Here is a 21431-nt window from a genome sequence, read left to right on the forward strand (position 1 = left end):
ACAACAACCCTGAGAGCAGCTAAGAACGCTGTATTGTCACAGAAGAGCTGTGGATCTTGTTGTATGTCATTTGAGTGACACACAACTTTTCATGGTGGAACTAGCAGCACATTGTCCGGAAAAAACCCTCAACAAAAACAAACCACCATCCTCCTACTTCCTGTCGTCCTCTTTGTCGTTTTTGCCAGTAGTAGTTGATCACGTGACTCGTCTGATGTAAAAAAAAAAAGTGTTTCCATGTGACTGAAAAACCACGGCATCCTAGTGCAAAAACTTAGAGGTTTTTTTTTCTTTAATTGGTGTGTTTCCGTTAAGCAAATTTATTTTCAAATTTTTAATTTATGCAATTTTATGGTTGATGGAAACACAGTTACACGCTCACTGCAGGTTACTCTCATGATGCGTGGATCACGTGATGGAAGAAAGAGGGTTACAGCTGCAGCCACACTGTGTTGCTCTTTGACTCAGACTGGGTAGGACAAAGGAAACAAACACACACACGCACACACAGACACCCACGCACACGCACACACACACACACTGACTGACCTGTCCACTGCTGCTATCTGTGCAGCTCAGCCAAGGCCATTCTCTGTGTGCACGCACTGACAAGACCACAACTTCCAGCAGACTCCATGATTAGCACACAGTCGCTGCTGCTGCTGATGATGTGCTTCATTACGTCAGTGCAAAGGTTCACCGGCGGTTTAGGAAATGCTAACATTCAGTGTAAAGGTTGCTAAGTATTCCCAAGCCTTCTAGGTATTTCACATTTTCCCATACAACAACAAACAGTAAAAACAAATCTGATTTACTTTGGATTTAGAGCGACACAAATTAAGGCAGAATTGTGAAGCAGAAAGATATGTGAACATCATTTTAAATTTTTTCCACAGAAAGGATGGATCTGAAAAGTTTGCCGTACATTTGTATTCACTCCAGTTTGTTCACTCCCAGAACAACCAAACGTTAGCAGGAATCATCCAAATAAAAATCTGTCAATTTGTGTCATTTAATCCTGGTGTAAATCCAGCTGTCTTGTTTAGCCAGAAAACATTAGTGAACAAACAGCATGGTGAAGATCAACAGACAGGTCAGGAATAACTCGGAGGGGGTGTCAATGAGGAGACGCTGTTGACATAGCAACTACTAATCACACTTTTCTTAAATCTGGACTAAAAGAAGCCATTGTTGGAAAAGATGCATCCAAAGTCCACTTTGCATTTTTCTCTAAGTCAGGGTGTCCAACTCATTTATATTTCAAACCACACCTGGTTTATGAATGTCCTTAAAAAGCCAGGACATTCGATGAGTTCGATGTTCGAAGAACTGTTGGATGAGTTCTTCTTAAAGAGGCAGTATTGTGTGCTTTCCAGGCACATTGTGCCATTTTATAGCACAGTCACGTAACTATGTTACCTTCAGTTGTTATAAAATTATTAAACATGACTTAAAAGAAATCTGACTTCGCAATTTAACACCTTGAAATTGGGTTCTGTCTCTTTAAGAAGCTCCTTCTCGATCCAACACTTCGCCTTCAGCACCTCATCACAACAGTTTTCATCCATCGAGCCTTTAACAAAATTTTTTTGAGAGGTAGTTTGCATGATAAGTTCAGTCGATGCTCAGTTCCACCAGATGTTTGCTAATTGCTGCTGCCGCTAGTCTGGAGGAGCAGAGTGGGGAAGGAGCGGTGGAGGGGTGCTCCGTGAGACAGAACCTGAACTATGCTTTTGAGGAGGGAATAACATTATAATTTGATATGAAGCTGAAAATTTAATAATATTGAACATAGTGATGCAATTTGGCAGTAGACCAATAAAAAGCTGCTCTGATTTGACTGATAAAATAATATCTTAGAACACAACTGTTATCTCGAAGGTTTTATTTATGCGGCTCTCTAGAGTCTAAAGGGCTGCGTAAAAGGTTACGGTGGGCCAGATGTGAGACTGGGGCAGAGTTCACCTTCTGGCAGGACAATGACCCTACAAGCATATTTAGATCAAAACATACTCATGTGCTAGAACGGCCTAGTCAAAGTGCAGCCCTAAATCGAGCTGTGAACATGAGGTAAGCCTTGATATAACTGATTTAATCTAATTTGCATTAAAGGTGGCTCGACAAGGTTTTAGTCCATGGAGGTTGAACACAAATGGATGGCATGTTGAAAGCATCATTCTCCTTCCAAGTTTTAATTATACACGTTTTTGTGATGGTTTCACATAAAATACATTTATAATGTCTCAAAATGTAGAATAGTTCAAGGTAGGGCTGGACAATAAATCAACAACAATATATATCACGATAGACACGTGATCAATAATCAGTATGTAGAATAGTCACTGTACCCTGATCCAAAATTGCACAGCATTCTGGGTGATGTAGGCAGAGGAAATGCTTTAGCCGCTCAACCTCTCACGGCTAGCTAATCAGCGTCCGTGACATCAACTAACTCATTCACTTTTTGGTTACCTAGAAACAGCCTGTTGAGTAACTTGAGCAGCAGCAGCAAGTTTTCCACCGTGTGTCACAGCTGCTTAAAAATAAAACCACAGCGTGGAAAGAAAACTGGATTAAACATGAAAGGTCACATTCCCTGTTTGGCAGTATTTCAGATATTTAAAACAAATAACTGATCAATTATTGATATTGACAATTATTAACTGATATGAAATTATTATATCGTGATAAGTTTTCAGCCATATCGTCCAGCCCTAGTTCACGGGTTATGGAAACCTTTGCAAGGTAATGTATATGGAAGTTAAATATGATCGCTACTGGGGTTATTAATACGAGATGGAAGAAAAAAATAAAGTTTGTTGCACAAATTAGTTAAAATAGGGATAACTTGCACCATTAACTGAATTCACATATTCACAACGCTGCAAAGAAACAATGTGTAATACGAACACTAAAGCCAAAGTCTGGTCTTCTAGCTGTCTCTCAAAGAATGCTAACCCAACCCCTCTACATCCCCCAACACACACACGCACACTCACACACACACACACACACAACTGACAATCTAATACCTGTTTGCTGATGCAGTGCCCCAGCCCTCCACCCCCTGATACCAACAGAGCAAACATTACACAATTACAAGCAATGTCAAACACATTCTTATCCTGTGGTCTCAGCCTCATACGGACAGGGAGAGCGTCCCCTCCCTCAGTGACAATCCAGAGACAGACTGTTTGCACTCAGATCTCCCATCTTCCCCCACAGCGCCCTCCGTCCCTGACCCGGGTGTGACAGCCGCAGCGCCCAGTCGAAGTAGGTCTGACATGACAGCAGGTATTGATATACAGCCGGTTTTGAGATAAAAAAAGAAGAAAGAAAAGAAAAGAAAACAGGGAGAGGCACTGACACCAAAGGTGAGCAATGAGGGAGGCATTGATTTCCTAATGAAGGCTGCTGGAAATTGGAACAGGATGTGAACAACAACTGTGTAGTTTGCCATATTATTGTTCAAATCCAGTTTATTCAGTCATATTTAATACGTTTGAATAAGAGTTCTCATGAGGCTCATTTGTCAGAAAATTGAAAACCTTACAGCAGGTACTAAACATTCTTTTCACTAAGGCTATATTTCTGTGTTAATTTTTTTTTTAACGGTCTGTACTATTCTAATTTTAAATGTGTTTTATTAACAAGTGGAAAATTATAATCATTAACTTTTCAATAATATTCTAATTCATTGAACAGGTCTCTATGTAATGTAATGTACAAAACGACTACAGCTGTCTAATTATGTAATTTAGGTGGCTTGTTTTAGCTTCCTTTCAGCTCTGACATGAGCATCTGTATAAATATTTTCAGGATTGTATTTTTCCTATTATTGTTAAAAGCCATTAATTATTGTAAATTCAGACAAATCAGCTTGCGACAAAGAGCTTTTAGATTCATGGGTGGCTCTCAAGGCTACTACTCTCAGACAACCTTTCTCCTTTACTCCTTTAGAGAAATCTGCAAATAAATCTTCAGTTCAAGGCTTCAAATTCAAGTACGAGACTTTGCTGGAGTAGACATTGGGTTGAGAATTGATTCCTAAGTTTGGTAACTTAACATGCAACACCATTATGCCTTCTTTGCACTTTTTTATCCTAACGCATTTCTTAATTTCTCTTATGCAATCAAGCTTTTTCTGAGATAGAAAAAGCTTGTGGATATGGTGTTAGATGCAGTTTAAGCAGCTTTTATTCATAAAAACCATCAAGTTCAGATAGTTAACATCTGTCCTGCATCAAGTCATCCTCTCTCAACCTGCACCTCTTTAGGGTTTCTGTTTAAAAGGAAAAAAAAACATCCCAAGGGTATCAAACATTTCATTTCACTATCAGAGCAAAAGTAAACACATTTAAACCAACCATGCCTCTGATAGTGCCTGGCTCTTACTTTAAATATAGATACGGCGAAGCTGCTGCGCCATATTTCAAGGCCTAAAGTACCTGTCCTCCATTTTGTTCAGCCAACAGACTTCATATTGTCTCCTGCGACATACTATCAACCCCACAACAACCCGCCGTGCCTTGTAAACACCGCCGCGGAACAATAAAGCAGTCCATTGGACTCGTGACCCCCATTGCGACACAATGGAAGAGGACTCATAAAAAGTCAGTTATCTCGGAGCTGGGCGACCTCTTTAAGTGTCAGAGGGAGTAAAGGATGCTATTTAGGGCGGTTTTGTTTCTTTGGATTTGGCAGGAATTTGAGTGGCAGGGAACCTCAGATTGAGTTTTCACAATTCAAAAGTTTGCTAGTTTTCTTAAAAAAATTAATTTAAAAAAACAAAAACAAAAAAGAAAAGCTAATCTTGTTCGGAGGTTCCTAAGTGGTTTGAGGGTTGTAAAAATCTTACGTTTTTGGTGCAGTTGCGCAAACAAGAAATAAAAACTTGTGTTAGCTCATTGATAGCAAGGGGAGGTCGAGAATCCCAGAAGGGGAGTGGCAGCTTGGGATCTTCGACCAGTTTAAAAGGCCCATGCTCTCTGTGTGACCCGTGTAATATCAAAGCCTGCCTCTCCAACCCCAGGCTGCGGCCATTGTGGAGGCGCTGCATACGACGGACCTCCTGGGTCTTTGCAGGACGTATCCGGTCTCCTCTTTGTGGCTCTCTGGGAGAGCCAACAGAGAAAAGTGCAAAGCCGGGCAATCTTTCTGAGTGTGTATGTGTGTTTTCAGCCAGCCTGAGGTGAAAGCAGAAAGCCGGGCAGCCCACTCACCCACTCACCCACTCACCCACTCACTACTGTATCCGATCTGGAACTTCTGAGTCTGCTGCTTTTCTAAAGAGCAGAACGACACGTAAAACTCAGCTTCCACAGCACAGCTTCAGTTTCATGGTAATCTTAAGTGAAAAATAAAATATAATTTACTGTCAGTAGTAAAAGGTCTTTTTTTAAAAAACCTCAGGTTTAAAACAATTACATTCACTTATTCTTTGTTCATTAAATACGTAAAAGCTGAAAATTCTCACTTTTTTCCATTTGCAAACATATCCAACAGCGTATTCTTAAAACCGTTTTTGAAAGCATAATAAAAACAACTGGTATGAATTAATAGGGACAATACTAAAATCTCCTTATTTTCTGTTAGATTTAGCTCTACAGTATAGTTTTTCTCTATAGAAATTGTGACACACTCAATGAAATCAGCTGGGCCTCCTTGTTCTGACAGCATCTCACCTGTCCACATTATATGGTCAACTGAACTGATTGTGTTGTACCATAATTAGATGTGAGCTGGATTGTATGTAGCTGGATATTAATCTGAATATATGCTTGGATTTCTCAGGAAAAGAAAAGATTTATTTCAAGTTAATTTGCACCAACTTGGAGTTGGCTGAGTACAAATTAGGCCTGTTTGTGTTCTTTGGTGCATTGAGATTACCTTTGTTGTTAATTGCTGCAATAGAATAGAATAGAATAGAATAGAATAGAATAGAATAGAATAGAATAGAATAGAACATAATCAAACCAAGCACAACCAACAACCAAACTGAACCAAACAAAATGGAACTGAATTAAATAAAATTTTAATTATTACAAAGAAAACTGGAATTTGCCTAAAAACCCAAACCTAGCGAACATTAAAAGCGCCAACTACATCTGCTTTAATATTTCAGTAAGCGTACAAAAACGTGTTCTGCAGTCAAATGCAAAGAAAAAATACATTATTTAAGGAAATTAGCTCATCTGTTTTAACGGCCGACAGCCCCTGCTGTGGTTGGTTTTTGTCAGTTCATATCTTCATTAATTTGTAACCCAATTTTGTACCTAGCTTCTTCCATTTCATAATCATATTCATACTTACATCTGTACTTTTATTATTAACGTTATTATTGTTATTAGCAGTAATAGGATTAGTAGTACAAGCAGTATTGTTATTAATATTTAGTCAAGCTTTTTTACAGAAAACAGAGAGCAACGGCAGTGCAGATTGATTTCAGCTTGATTCAAAATATCCTGACAGTTCCTTTATGTACCCAAAAATGGAGTGTGCAGCAATTTGTCTTTGCCTTAAGGATGTTTCAAACCCAACACTAACAAAAAAGTCCTCTTGAGTTTCCAGCAACTTTGAAACTTTCCTAAGGCAAGGATAAATTGATGCAATGTCTGTACAAAACATCTCATAGCTGACAACCCATCTCATACCCCAAAAAAGGACCAAACATTAATTCATACTTGCCCTAGAACTGTGCTTTACTCCACAGAAAGTTACCCAAAGGGACGAAGCTCTACGGAAACACCTCTGGATAAAAAAATGTGATGCAAAACTAGAAACTAAAAGCTTCTTTTCATACCTAAAAAAAACTCCTCATCGATTGGTAAGTGCCTTGAAGGCATCTTTTTAGCTTACAGACACAATAAACCTTCATGGGGAACCAACAGGTACAAAACTTTTCCAAGGCAAAAATAAATTGGATCCATATTTGGAACTAAATATCAGGTGGATTTCCTATCCAAAAAACACCTTGTAAGCAACCAGCTGAGATTCTTTGTAGGTTCACCACCAACCTTTCCCTTTCTGCTGGAAATTCACTGTAAATTCTTATACAGACACACACACACACACAAAAAAACAGTCAAAAGTGGATTCTAATGGAGCCAAGTGAATCTAAAAGGCATAAAAACCCAAAACGTATTTGCAGAAAATAGTTGCACATGAATAAAAAACAGTGTTTAGCATGAAGTAAACTGATCCATACTTTCTGCTAAACTGGCTATGCAGAAACAAATGTTGGTTGTCCTTTCAAGGCCATCAAAAGACATTGACATCTTTGCGCTTTTTGCAGAATGAAAGTCAAAACAGTGGTTGATAACTTAACTTAGCCTCACAGCTGAATGCATATGAAGATGGGACTTAGTAGTAGACTTCTAGTAGTAGAAGTAGATGTTATTTGGAAGAATAAAAGTAAAGGTAAATCCCACACAGGAGCCAAATGCTGCCAGCTAATCTGTCCGTAGGATCAGTTTCTGTTGCTATAGCAAGAAAAAAAAAAAACAGTGCACCACTAAAAATGCACGTCACACTGTTTGACCGTCCATCCAGTTGTGACCGACTGATCAATGAAGCAAAACAGAATCAATAAAAACTCCCAGAGTGAGAGGAGTATGTCTGAAATGACCCAGGAGTGACCTCTCACGTATGACTGAAGGTGAGCATAGGAGGAAAGAGTGGTGGGGGTGGCGGTGAGGAGGGTGGAGAGGTGAGCTGGCTTTCTCTACAGGCAAAGAAGAAGTGGTGATCAGTCCTGTCTGGCCAGAAAGGAGCCAATACCTCGGCGGACAGCTCCTGCTGCTCGGAGTCTGCGACCAGCCTCAACAGTAAGGGCCGGCTGAGATAAATGAACCCTGTGTTACAGTCACTGCAGTCCTCTAATACACCACAGACAATGGAGGCCCCTGCTGAGGCAGAGTATAGAGGGCTGAAGTCAGAAGAGCCCCCTTATCAAGGGCCCGGGAGATGTAGCAGCAAAGGACTTTAATTGTCCATTAAGCGTGCATTATATAGGCCGTGCCCTGGCAACGCAATGAGACCGCCTGCCGGGACGCTATTGTCAGTTTGGAGCTGACGCTGAAAAACAGCTGACGGTGTCGGCGGGATGCCAGCGGGACACCTTGTAAGCAACCAGCTGAGACTCTTTGTGGGTCTACCACCAACCTTTCCCCTTCTGCTGGACAGCCTCGCTGTCGACCCCTTCCACCGCGATGCAGCCTCAGGTCATTGCCTGGTCAGGTGTTCAAGTGAGCCACAACAAGAAAAGAAAAAAAAAAGACAAACGCAAACAGACGGTCCACAAGTGGGACCATTTTATCCAAAGGTAAAAGAGCAAGCCAAGGCAAACAGTTTGTGTTCCCTTCAAAGGTGGCCTCGTGTTGGAACACGAGAGGACAACAATGGGCTCTGAGTGCGGCTCTCAAATCTCACTTTTATGGCGGGTGAGTGATGGCGCAGGGAGCATAAAGCTCCGCGTGGCCCTATCAGGTTGGTTTTATACTGTAAAGGTGGGCTTGGTCAATACTAATTACTCTGAATGCAAACATCTGGTCAGGTTAAATGGTCAGAGCAACGACGCACGGCGTCTCCCCGTTCAGCAACTTGGGAGCAAGAGGAGAAGCCACGGAAACCGCAGAGCTACGTCGAGGTGTTCTGGATCTGTCCGTCCCAACTGCCCCCAACCCACTACTCCCTGACCCTGGCCTGACCCTGGCCTGTCACAGGATTGCTGCCCTTTGTGTCATGCCTCTCCATGCTGACTTTGGAGTGGAGATTGCAGGTACAATGTGGATTGTTCTCAGTATGTTGTCAAAGATCAGAATAACAATGGCATTTACTCAGTTCACTCACGCTCATTGATCATCCAGGCCTCTCTTTCTCTGCCTCCCTGATCACATCAAGTCGGCCTTGGAAACATATTTTTTCTGGCAAGTTTTGCTCTAAGGGAAACTGAAACTAAAATGTCACGTGGACAAATACATCGCTTTGCATTTTGTCACAAACTTTGATGTATTTTATGTGAATTTTAACATTCTTATTAGGGCTGTAGCAAAAGAATACTTTAGTAATCGAGTAATCTATAGATTATTCTTACGATTAATCGAGTAATCGGATAAAAAAAAAGATAAAATAAAACATTGGTAAATCTAACATAACATCAGTAATACTATTGCATATCAACATCAGTCCAATTTTTCACAGTTGAGCTTCCCTAACAATAACTTTTCTGTAGTTTAGAACATTAACTCGTAACAACAATAGCTCACTTTCTAAGTTAACCTGAAGAAAAGTTATACAAAAATCTGAAATTATATTCAATTCAATATTAAAGAGGCAGGCTCACAAATACTTTTATATAAAAATTTCTATATTCCAGCTTTTTGTTTATGCATTCATCTTCAGTCAGTTTAATAGATGAACTCTCACCTTGCCCAGACAATTATAGCTTTTGTGTTTATGTTAGCGATGGGATTTGACATCTTCGTTCATCACACAGAAACTCATCTACCAGCTATGTGCAGCCACAATGAGCTCTGCCACCCATTTGTTGAGACCGGGATGATATGAAATAAATTTTCTGGTTCGTCCGTATCCCGACCCCACTCGGGACAAGGGTATACAGAAGATGGATGGATGGATGGATGGATGGATGGATGGATGGATGGATGGATGGATGGATGGATGGATGGATGGATGGATGGATGGATGGATGGATGGATGGATGGATGGATGGATGGATGGATGGATGGATGGATGGATGGATGGATGGATGGATGGATGGATGGATGGATGGTTTCGTCCGTGTAGCTACACCTACGTTAATTATCTAATGCCTGCAGTGTACAGTCTATCCACTCACCTGTATAAATATCCCTGCAGTGCTTTTCCCCGCTGTTCGCTCTGAACCGCCACCAGGCAGCAGCTCCGGGAGGAGAAAAGACTACTGTACTCCAGGCATCGCTCCCGTCATTTTAAGTACGCTTATTGGTCCCCCAAAAAATGACAAAAACCCGGACATTATCATCAATTAATAAAATCCTCCTAGGTTGAACTTGAAAACTGGACGTTATGCTGTTAACGCTTAGCTTCCGTCAACAACTCAGGCGGAAGTGAGAGCTCCACGCAATGCAAGTAATAGCCCGGCCGGAACACGGTGCGCTAAATAATAAAATATAATTTAACGAAGCCTTGAGGCAGATAAATTTTCCTCGAGGAATTTTAATAATCAAGGTATTTGAATCACTCGAGGAATCGCTTCAGCCCTAATTTTAATCTGTCATGACAGATTTGTGAACTGGAAGGAAATATAACTTTTCCAAATTAGTTTAATGTCTTTTGCAGACCAACAGATTTTCTTTAAGGACTCGCTTATTTTTAACTCTATCCATCTTTACGTGCTCCTGCTGAAGAAAAGCCTCCCCATACATAACATGATGCTCTCACCACCATGTTACACCAGGGGCATGGTGTGCTTACTTCAAACGTTAAGTTTTTCTGGCCAAAGGTTTGGTCTCAACTTGTCGCCTACATGATTTGTGGCAAACATTAGACTGGACTTCTTAGACTTTTCTATAAAGGCCAGATTTTAAGAGCAGGGGCGCCGCCAAGAATCTTGAACCCCTGACAAAAAATAAATAAATTGGGTCCCCACTGCTGTCTATTTGACCCATAAAAGGTATCAAATTTTAAAGGCTTGCAACTGTCTTGCTTTCTTTGGATACTGGCACAATATTTACTGCTAGTGAATTTTACACAGTCCGCATGCTGTATGCAAATAGGTTGCATATTTTTTTAAAATTAATTTTAGTTTACTGAAATGTTTCTCCCCATGAGCAACAGTAATAGACAACATGCAAAATATAAATAAAGCAATCAAGACTTCTCAAAAAATGATATGTAGTTGCATTTCATTAAAGCTGCAGTATAGAATTTTAATAAAAAAAATATGTTTTCTCTATATTTGTTAAAGTTGTCACCATGTTGTGACAGTTTGTTATGAGACAGATAATCTGTGAAAATATCAATCTCCTCCACCTCCTCCCTGAGCTGTTATTGCTAGCTAAAGTAATGCAACGTTCCTGCCACAAACAGGAGAATCCCACACAGGCTATCCAACTCTCTTGGAGAAAAACTGTGTTACAAATTGACACTCTTGTCTTTTTCTCTCTTTCTTCTTGAAAACCTGACTTTATTATTTTTTTAGGCAGCACAGTAACTGCTCCAGTCGTTCTTGTCTTCTACTTACTGCTGGCTGAACACCGTCACTGTCAAGCGCTTCAAGCAGGAACGAACCATTTCATGTAGATCGAGGAGGGCATGCAGAGCAAATATAGATATGTGATTTTTGGTCTGAGAGGGGTAATTTAATTTTTACTGCTAAAAACAAATTTTAAAAACCGAATACGTTTAATTTTGTAATTAACAGGGCCCCACATTTTTTCTATTTCTATAATCAAAAAAACAAAAAAAATTGTGCCGGCCCCCGGTCTGTCAAGGGTCCTTGGAATTGTCCTAACTTTTCTCCCCTGTTTAAGAGTGTACAATTATTAGTTTTTGTGTCTACCTGTAGACTTCTTGACTGCTTCTCCTACCTGTCAATTTGGAGCCCTGTTACACCATCCTCTTTTTGGGGGGGCCAAAACATGCTCTGTGAAAAGTTCAGAACTTCACAGAATTGATTCCTCTGGATTTCATTTAGCTGCATCAGAATAAAGGGGTATGAACACATGTAGACTACTTTTACTAGCAGAAATGGTTGAAAACCATGTTTTTCTCCCCACTTTACAATGACAGACCAAGGTTGTGCTGGTCCATCACATAAAATACATCTAAAAACATTTGTGATTGCTCTGCCACGAAATATAAAAATCGTTTGCATGGACCGTTTCAGCAGATGTTTCTGATCTCCGGGGCCGTCTCTTACTTGGAGGAGACACGCTGGTCTGGGGATGATGCGGCGAGCTGTGCGACAGCAGTGGGTTGATGCCGTGCGACGGAGCAGTGATGGCGTCCATAGCCAGCTTTTGCCTGAAGGCTTCCTCCTTACGTCTGTTGGCAAACCAGTTATAAACTCTCACTTCGGTGACCAGGTTAGAGCCGAGTCCCTGAGCTTTGGAAGGGGAGACGCCTCTCTGAAGACACTCGGCTCTGCAGGAAACGAGGTAGAAGATGTTAAGGCTGTACCGCAGAATCTTTCGTCAGAGAGTTGTGTTTTTCTACCTGTTGCACTCCTCCACCAGAGCCTCCCTCTCCTCTTTGCTGGGGTTCTTCTGCCGCTCATAGGCCTGATACAGGATTTGCTGAGATGCAGGACCCCATTTGAAACGGTTACGCCTCATTTTCTTACTTAGGGGCTCAGTGCCGACCTCTTCACTCGACTGACCCATGCCCGGGCCGGACATGTTGAACTCCGGGTAGAAAAAGGCCGGATCCTGGCTGCCTTTGTCTGACATGCTGCCGATAGAAGCTTGAGTGGCCTGGTTGAACTCTGCAAAAATAGAGAAATCATTCAAAACTAATTTTTTAAGCATTTTGTTGTTTTTATGTAAGTTTTTATTGTACTTGTTGCCATGATCAATCCAGGGTATAAGCAGACTTTTCAACTACCTGAGGGCATCGAGATGTAGCTGTATTGACAGTATATGTACGCAAATAGGAATTACGGAAATACATTTGCTTTATGGAAACATGCAGATTTTGGGGAAAAAAATCTAATTTTTTGCTAAAAAGTTTTTGCACTAGGATGAAGTGGCTTTTCAGCTGTATCAAAATTTGTGTATTTTGTAAAGCTGTAAAGGAAACACTTTTTCGCATCATGTCATGACAAAAAGACAAAGATGACATGCAGTAGTTGGAGGATCATGTCGCCAAATGTTTTTTAATGACTTATCACATGAACAAACTTAATAACAGAAAAACCTTTTTTTTCCCCTTAGCAGAATATCAACCAAATTTTACGTACATTTTTAACTGAAATGCAGAACCTGCCATAAAAAGAACTTTCTGCTGCAAATGGGGCGCCAAATCAATGGCAGAAAAAATATCTGTAGTCACCATTTTCTCTATTAAACAGATGTTTGTGAATTAGTAAATGATAAAATCAATAACAGAGGTGTGCCCTTGCAGTGTGCGCCCCATTGAGAACGAGCTGAGGTGTGATTGCTTCATTTGAGTCCGGTTATCTGGTGAGAAATGGCACCTGCTATGTGTCTGCATCCACCTGAGAAAGTGCATAGGAGCGTCTACAGCAGAAGGTAAACATATACTAAACATAATCCAGTTCGAGAAGCTCAGAGTGTCACGGCTTTGAGTTAAGAAATGCCACTGTTTCATGGTTTTACAACATCAACACAGAAAAAAAATTTAAATCAGAAGCAGAGTATAGCAAAATGAATGCATAATGATATGTAACATTTATTTTCTGTTACATGGTTTTGATATATAAGCACAAATAGAAGATATCCGCCGCACACAGTGGCAGTTTTCAACCCCAGCATTAAAACAGCGTTATGCTAGTAAGATTAATAGGTGGTGGGCATTAAGTTTCCACAGTTTGACTGTCTGAAATAAGAAAAGGTCAATGTTCAGCTTTTGTAAACAATAAAAAAGTGTAGGAATCTTCTTTCAGCCAGCTGACTGGCAGCGAGAAGGAAAATCTGTTGTCCAGACATTTTCTCTCAAAAGCACTTTGAACTTAATGGTATGATCAGGAGCCCATTCCTCATGAATGCTAAGTACAACCTTCATGAAGCAGTCAACAGTGTTAATTACACCTACTTTAATCATTTAGTGTATCTGAATGCACTAAATTCATACTTAGGGCTTAAAAACTACTAAAGAGCCATTATTTTAGGAAGGTGATGATATGTAAAGCATTTTGTAGACACCTATAAACTTTATTCAAATTCTGTCATATGTTTAAACAAATTAAAGGAAAGACCAAAAAAGCATCTAAATGTCAGAAATTTGATATGTCAAACTTAAATAAAAATTATCAGTTCAGTTATCAGTATCGGAAATCAGTATATCTGATAATGACCCTTTATTTATTTGGTCTGAGACTGATACCAAAATATACATATTAGCACCTCTGCTTTCACTAAGGTTAGTTGAAATACAGATTTGTCCGTTCAGATATATTTACAGCAGCTATACAAACAACAAGGCCAGTAATGCCACTTCCTCACTGAAGTTAGCATCCAACTAGCCTGCCTAGCTACTGCAGTACATCGTTAAACTAAACAACCAGATAATATCAGCATGCTATACTCTACATGCTACTTTGAAAGACATCAGTGTAAATTTATATTTACACCTGTGCACTTTCCTTTAAATATTTTAATATCACCAAACGTCACAATAAAAGCAAGGAAGACATGATGTGTCGTCCCAAAATAAATTCAATTCAATTCAATTCAATGATTTGAAGGAACTTTATTAAGATAGATCAGGGTTTCAAAAAGTTTCAACGTCTATGAGAACAAGTTTTCTCCAGATATTTGACATTTAACACAGCACTGCCCCTCCCCTGCCTGTTGTTGCCACTGCTGGCTGACCCATGCTTACCCAGACTGACTGTGTATAAATGTTTTCTCTCATAAAAATCAGAGGCCGCCATTATTTGGAACATTAGAAAGAACAAAATGTATCAATCTTATTCAGGCATCAGTTTAAGATGTCTGCTAAGATACTGACTGCTGGCTGTGTCAGAGCAGGGAGCCCATCTAATTGATCAGCTAATAATATCTATTAAAATCACAGAGTATTACATATTTTCCCATTTTCCGCCAAGGTAGTGATAAACCATTAGAATTGCATCATGTTATTTATTCTTATTTACATTTTTTGTGGAAATAACAATTTTGTAATCGCTTCAGTGAACATTCATGCCATATTTTGTTGATCCCTCCAGTTAATTATAATAGAAGTTGAATTTTTTACCCAGAATGCACAAGTGTTTATTACAAACTCATGCAACCTTGAGCTCATTCGACACCAGCAGGATTAATGTGAGTCGGCCTGTCACAACAAGCATTAAATCAATTAATAGCATGATAAATTATAACCTAGTCAGAGACTTTAAAGAGACACTCCACTTTAATATAGTTGAAAAACAGCCATTTCGAAAAACACTGCAAATATTTGACACCTGGCAAAAAATATTTAGTTTTAACTTTTCTTTAACAGTACCTTCCACTTTTGCCTGTTTTTCCTTGTCATGCTTAACCAGAAACATTTTATGAAATGCAAATTTAGTCACAGAGACTTCATAATCCATTTTCATTATTGTTGTTTTGTTTTTTTATTTTAGACATCTAAAGTGTTTTCCAGGTGCAGTGTTAAAATGTTTGTTAAAAACTAAAGCTTTTCTGATCTTTGAGTGTGTGTACTTGTGTTAGTATCGCATTGTTATATCAGTTGAAAACCATCGCAAAATGACAATATTATCGTTTATCGAAATAATTCCTGGGACGATTTATCGTTGTGGTGGCAGGCCTAAATGTGAGCGTGTTGCGGACACCCAAACTAAAAGCTGCACGCTGCTTGTCGGCCGCATTGCCACGGATCTAAAACTGGAAGCGGTGAGAAACTCAAATATTAACTTACGTCGAAGAATTTCCCGCTGCTTCCTGACGTACCAGGTGTAGAGGGCCGCTCGCTTCTGCGTCTTCATGGGCGTCCCTTTGTTGAGGTGCTGGGAGAGGTGAGACTGATTGAGCCCCGTGATGTCCACCACCTCCCGCTGGGGAATGTTGTGCTGCTGCATGTAACCTTTGATCATACGAGCCGCCCGCCATGGGTCCTCGCTGGCAAACAGAAAGCAAACTTTGGTTCAGACATTGAAGGTGGAAACACAAGTTTTTGTTTAAAAAAAACAATAATAAAATAATCGACATAAAAACATACAAAAACGGATCCATTTTGACTACTGCAAAAACACAGCTTCCTTGTTTTGCAAGAAGATGAAAGGAGTTTGCAGCCATTATGAGTCAGTTTATCGCTGAAGCACACATTCCAGTGGCTGTAAATATTTTTCAAAGGTTAGTTCAAGTGGATTCACACAGGTTGAGAAACTAGGACTATTTGTCTTATGACAATGTAAGGTTTAAACGTATATTCTAACAGAACCCAAGCACATTTTTTCAGTCTTTATGATATATTTTTTTTGCATTTTGAGTCAAAAATCAGGCATAACTTCACAAATAATTCAGATATTTGTCAGAATTCCTTGACATAACATGAAACAACAATTTTATTTTAGCCTGATTTCACATTCAATTTCCATATGTTCAATCTAGACCAAAAAAAAAAAAAGAAAGAAAAAAAAGTTGTTTAAAAAGTTTCTAATTTAACATTAAATCGTATCTTCTTACCTGAGGATTTGCCCTGGTATAAACTCAGATTTCCCAGACTCTCTCTGTAAGTAATAGTCGTCCGGTAATCAAACAGTAACCGCGGCAGACAGACGGACATCAGCGATTATAAAGTAGATCTGCTCTTGACTGTTTGTTTGGAGAATGTGGAGGTCTGGCGTTTAAAGTGTAGAGGGTGAAGTGGGGAGATGTTAGTTTATAACTTTTGACAATGAATAACCAGAATCTCTCCATTCACTCTAATCACACGCCACTGTGTGTCTTCCAGTTGATGATTTATAGAATAAAATTAATAACTTAACTACACGTGGGTTTAGTTGTGATATGTGTCCCACGAATCCCGCTAGTTTCAAACACTTTTATTTGTGTTGTAGCAATAAGCCAAAAAAAAAAAAAGTCATCTGAAGGCACTTGAACGCGCCATTTATTTGCGTTAAGCTACATAAAGATTTACAAGCAAAGCGATACAATTCGTATTAATATAAAACCAAATTCAGCTATACGCAGCAATGTCATCATTTTTATAATACGGTAGAATTCAGCTAATTAGGCAATATGATACCAATTGGTAAAAACGTTACGTATATACAAGGATCAAATCATCAAATATTAACTTAACAAAAGTGAGAGGATAGATTTATTTGTTTGAAATGGATTAGCTTTTTAAACGCTGTGCTGATTCTCAGTTTGAAGCTTTTGAAAATTTTTTAAACTTTTTCTAATTTTTATGTTTGGTTTTATTCATGTGTAATTCCGTTCTTTCAATCAAAACTGAAATATTTATTGAATTGTTTTATTTATAAATTATTATTTTTGTTTTCTCATAATGATTTTATTGTGTGTCTCTTTAGGTTACATTCGTGTCTTGACGGTACTTTATAAATAAAATAAAAAATTATTTTGCAAGTAATAATAATAATGATAATTCATTATTATACTTGAAAGTACTTGTTTGCTTTCTCCTGTTTGTTGCCGGCTTTTTTATCGCTGAGAGGTGGAGTATAGTTAATTATAAATAGATCTTAGTTCAGCTGATATTTTCCAAAGGTAAAGAAATAATCTATTTAGATAATTAGTAACCAAAAAAGCGTGGCGGGTTGTTTTAAATTTGTAAACAAAGAAAGAAATTTCTTTCAGGAAAACGGGGGCCTGCTTTTCTGTTTATTTTAAGTTTTTAACCCCTCAAAATTAACCTATAACTTAAAAAAAAAAAGAGTGAGATTTTTGTTTCGACGCCATTTTATCCGTATAGCGTAATTTGAAAAATTAAGCTTAAAAATTTAATAAAAAATAAATAAATAAAAACTCACGCCAACATGCGGTCCACCTCTGCCCGCTGCTCCGCGGCCTCCTCCGTGTTGAGCGACTGGAGCTCCTTCAGGATCGGCGGGGTGTCGTAGTCGTCCCCGTCCTCGGAGCCCTCGTCCCCGGACAGCTTGCCCTTGCCGTGTCCGTTGGTGAGAGTGTGGAAGACGGGCTTGGAGTCCGCGTCGGCGCCGTTCAACTTTCCGGGAGACACGGGCAAGCTCTCCATTTTCACCCCGAAGCCCTGCGGCGGCGGACTGGGGTCCATGTCGTCCAGGGCCTGGATCAGAACGTCTTTGGTGACGCCTGAGTCCAGCAGGGCGCTGAGGAGCTCCTGCTGCAGGGACGTCAGCTTCGAGACCATTTTGGAGAACATTAAAAACGCGACATAAGCACCGCGAGAAAGGATGGAGGGCAATTAAACGACGGGTGAAGAGAGAGAGGGGGAAAAAAAAACTTTTAAATAAATAAATAAAGTTCCAGGAGTCCGGAGCTGTCGGAAGGAGGGGGAGTTTCTGTCCGCGCGACACCTGCTCCGCGAGGCTGCTTCACTCACTTCCCTGTTGGAGGGGAGGATGGAGCCGCTTTGCCATGATGCTTTCTGAGCTCAGGGGGATATAAAACATGGTAATGAGTGGGCCGGCTGATGTAAATCCGCCGCTCCGGACAGAGGTAGACGTGTTTACACTGTTGCTCTGCTGCTTTTATTGGCTCCCCTTATCGGCAAAACTTTCATGGACTTCGGACCCTGTTGTAGCCTCTGCGCCATAAAGTGTTTTAAAGAAAGGGCGAACTGCGCATATTCATGGTTTTATTCCACATAAGCGCCGGTGAGAGGCCAGCGTTCACACTTTTAGAAGATTATTTTATGGGCCTATATATTTTTTTATATGTTTGACAATCAGAAAGGGTTTTAAATTGACCTAATTTATTTGAAGAAAATGTCCCCAATTTTGGTTTTATTTTTTTTTATTACGTTTTGCTTCCTTTTTCAACCACGATTTTATTTTTATTTTATTTTTAAGCGAATCGGAGACTGCCCACCTGGACTGACCCAGAAAGCATGCTCAACCCGGTTATTTATAGGCAATGTCAGGGTGTCTTCCAGTCAGCAAAACAATCCCCCGTCTAATCATAAATGATAAGAGCAGAACGAGGCCAGTAAAGATTAGGAGCTCGATCACATTTTTTTCTACTTTGTATTGAAATATTTAAAATAACTGTAAATAAATGTGGATTTGTGCCCATTTCATTTCTCCATGAGATTATTCTCAGCAGAGACAGTGGACGGGTTTTAATATAAATGTCCATTCAATAAAAATAAACATATAAAGATGAAATATTACGACTGTGCAAAAATGACACCACTGAAGTCGACGGAGTCGGAAATTAATCATAAGCTGTGGACATCAGGATTTTGTGGGGCTGCATCACGGTCAGATCACTCCGCGCCGCTCATGTTATTTACAGGTTATTGATGGAGAAAGAAGCTCCAATAAATACATTTGTTTTGTGAAATGACGTCAAGTCAACATAGTTTTCAATTTCATACCTGGACTATTTAAAGGAGCATTTTAAGCTTGCAAACACTTTTACATGCGTCGAAGAACGCCTGCATTTTACTGCAAATGATCAAGAAAGTATGCTGTTTTCTACCCTGCGTCTTATAGATTAAACATGAACTTTCGTGGATTTCAGTTCGCAAAGAGCGATTGGTGCAACATGAAAACATTAATTTCTGTGTTTAATTGTTTTTTTAATTCATCCTAATATACTGCAAAAATATTATAATATTGATACCAGACATCTGTACTTTTTTCTTTTGCAGAAATCAAAGCTGCGCCAGAAAATAAATGGAGGTTACGTTTTTCTTGTTTGATTTTATTCTTTCATTTTTTTTTAGGATTTACATTTTGTTTTTGCCAAAGTTCAAATGAATATTTTTAGTTTCATACATCAATCAACTTAAAATGTTTAATTCTTCTTCCTCTTTATTGTAATTATAATTATTAATTATTATTATTGTGTCTTGTTGGATTTTATCTTTGTTCATTTCTCAGATTCACATCAAATCTCCATTATTTGTAATTGCTATTATCCAAAATCCTTTTATTTTTGGTCCACAGGCCAAAACACCATTCATTATTACGGTGCATTATTATTGCATTAAGTGCAATAATAAGGGAAGTGAGGGTTAAAGCCGTTGTTAATGCCAATGTTTTCTTAAAAGACTACAACTATGAGGCTGAAAGCGAGATTATGTTTGGTAAAGTGCAAATGAAAGCAGTTCTGTGTTGATATAATGTTGGTTTAAAAGTCTAATTGTAATGTGTTTGTGCGTGTGGGGGGGGAGGGGGGGGCGTGCGCGCGTGGGCACGCGCGTGTGGGTGAAGGTGGGGAGTCAACTGTGAGATAACTGAATTATCTCACAATTCAGTCCAATTATTTCTCTCATCATATTTTCTATAATCTTCCAGCAGTTTATGTTTTATGAATTCAAACTGGGAGCAGATTTGTGTCAGCAGTTCCTTCTTTTCTTCTTTTTGTCAAAGCAAACAGTTTTTTGTTTTTCTTCAGCAGGTGACATGTTGGAAACTGTGGCATCTCTTATTCCTGCAGCCAAACCTGAGCTGTAAACTCCTCCAGCTGCAGGTTTGGGGCATCATCTCAGGAGCTGCAGTCCTCCTCTGTGAACCAGAGTCTGGGTTGGTTATTGGTCAGACAGGCTTTTAGTGTAGTATCAATGTGGTTGATCATTAGTAATATGCAGGATCACCTGATACTTATTAGCTATAATGATGCAGAGAGTGTTTCCCTTAAGCTAAAAAGTATCAGAACGTTGTTGAAGCACAGCAGGAGAATAAAAACTAGACATATTAAATTCCTGAAGAAATTTAACTGGGGCCTGCCCGACGTGTGCACGTCCCGCATGCATTATGGAAAGAATACATATTTCCTGTGACTATTCATATTTTGCTTGCATAACTTTATTATTTCTCAGAATTTGTGAGTGTGAATTAAAATATATGAAGGTTGAAAATTTTCTAGAAAAAAACAATTATCCACTGTCTTTATTTTGCACCGTGAGTGAGAACCACATGCGCGAAGCTAATAGTCGTCTTAACTGCATGAGGTTCATCCATTGCACTGTAGTGGTGAACCAGGTCAGCCATAACACTATATGTTGATGGACTTAACATAAGCTTCAGTCATTACATACCGGTGGTAGACCATGTTGAGCCCATCCTGGTTCTTACCCAGGGCAAGTCTGGCTGTGCAAGCTTGCTGGCTTGTACGGACGTGTTACTTGTTAAGCATCAAAATGCTGCGTCCAAATCGACGTCAGGCAGGACCTGTTAAATTTCTCCAGGAATTTAATGTGTCTAGTTCTTCCATGGCCGTTAATGCGGCTCGTTAATGCTGCGTGCCCACCCACAAAAATGGTATCAAAATGTGCGGATTGATCCTGGCATTGGAGTTATTTTTATTGGGGTTTAGAGTAAAAATGTAAAAAGCGAGCAACAAGCGAAATTTCCAACCGCCAAAACGCAGAGTGTAACGGACACCAACTGCCGCTCCATTGGAGTGAGAAAATGAGTGGATTTTTGACACCCAAAATAATTTTGAAACTCGGTCATGACATTGCACTGACTGCCTGCTCCCGTAAAATGTTGTCGAAATAAAAAAAAATGTTGCGATACTGTAGGAGACGAGAAATTGCTCTCTCATACACTTCGAACGGTTTTCAGATCG

The 21431-nt window shown here is 39.5% G+C and overlaps 1 protein-coding gene across 2 annotated transcripts in view; it reads right to left on the bottom strand.

The window, feature by feature from the left end:
* hnf1ba (HNF1 homeobox Ba) overlaps positions 1-19776 on the bottom strand; it is a 29783-nt gene extending 10007 nt beyond the window's left edge. For both annotated transcript variants that reach the window (XM_081614715.1, XM_081614714.1), the window contains exons 1-4: positions 17684-19776; positions 15607-15806; positions 12220-12487; positions 11924-12147 (exon numbers count right to left, since the gene is read on the bottom strand). In XM_081614715.1, the coding sequence (XP_081470841.1) occupies positions 11924-12147; positions 12220-12487; positions 15607-15806; positions 17684-18054 (1063 nt within the window). In that variant the 5' untranslated portion in view covers positions 18055-19776. The remainder of the gene's footprint in view (positions 1-11923; positions 12148-12219; positions 12488-15606; positions 15807-17683) is intronic.
* Positions 19777-21431: the final 1655 nt, after the last annotated feature.

The sequence above is a fragment of the Poecilia reticulata genome, chromosome 13 (assembly GCF_904066995.2).
Source record: "Poecilia reticulata chromosome 13, P_reticulata-male-v2, whole genome shotgun sequence".
Classification (NCBI taxonomy): Eukaryota; Metazoa; Chordata; class Actinopteri; order Cyprinodontiformes; family Poeciliidae; genus Poecilia; species Poecilia reticulata.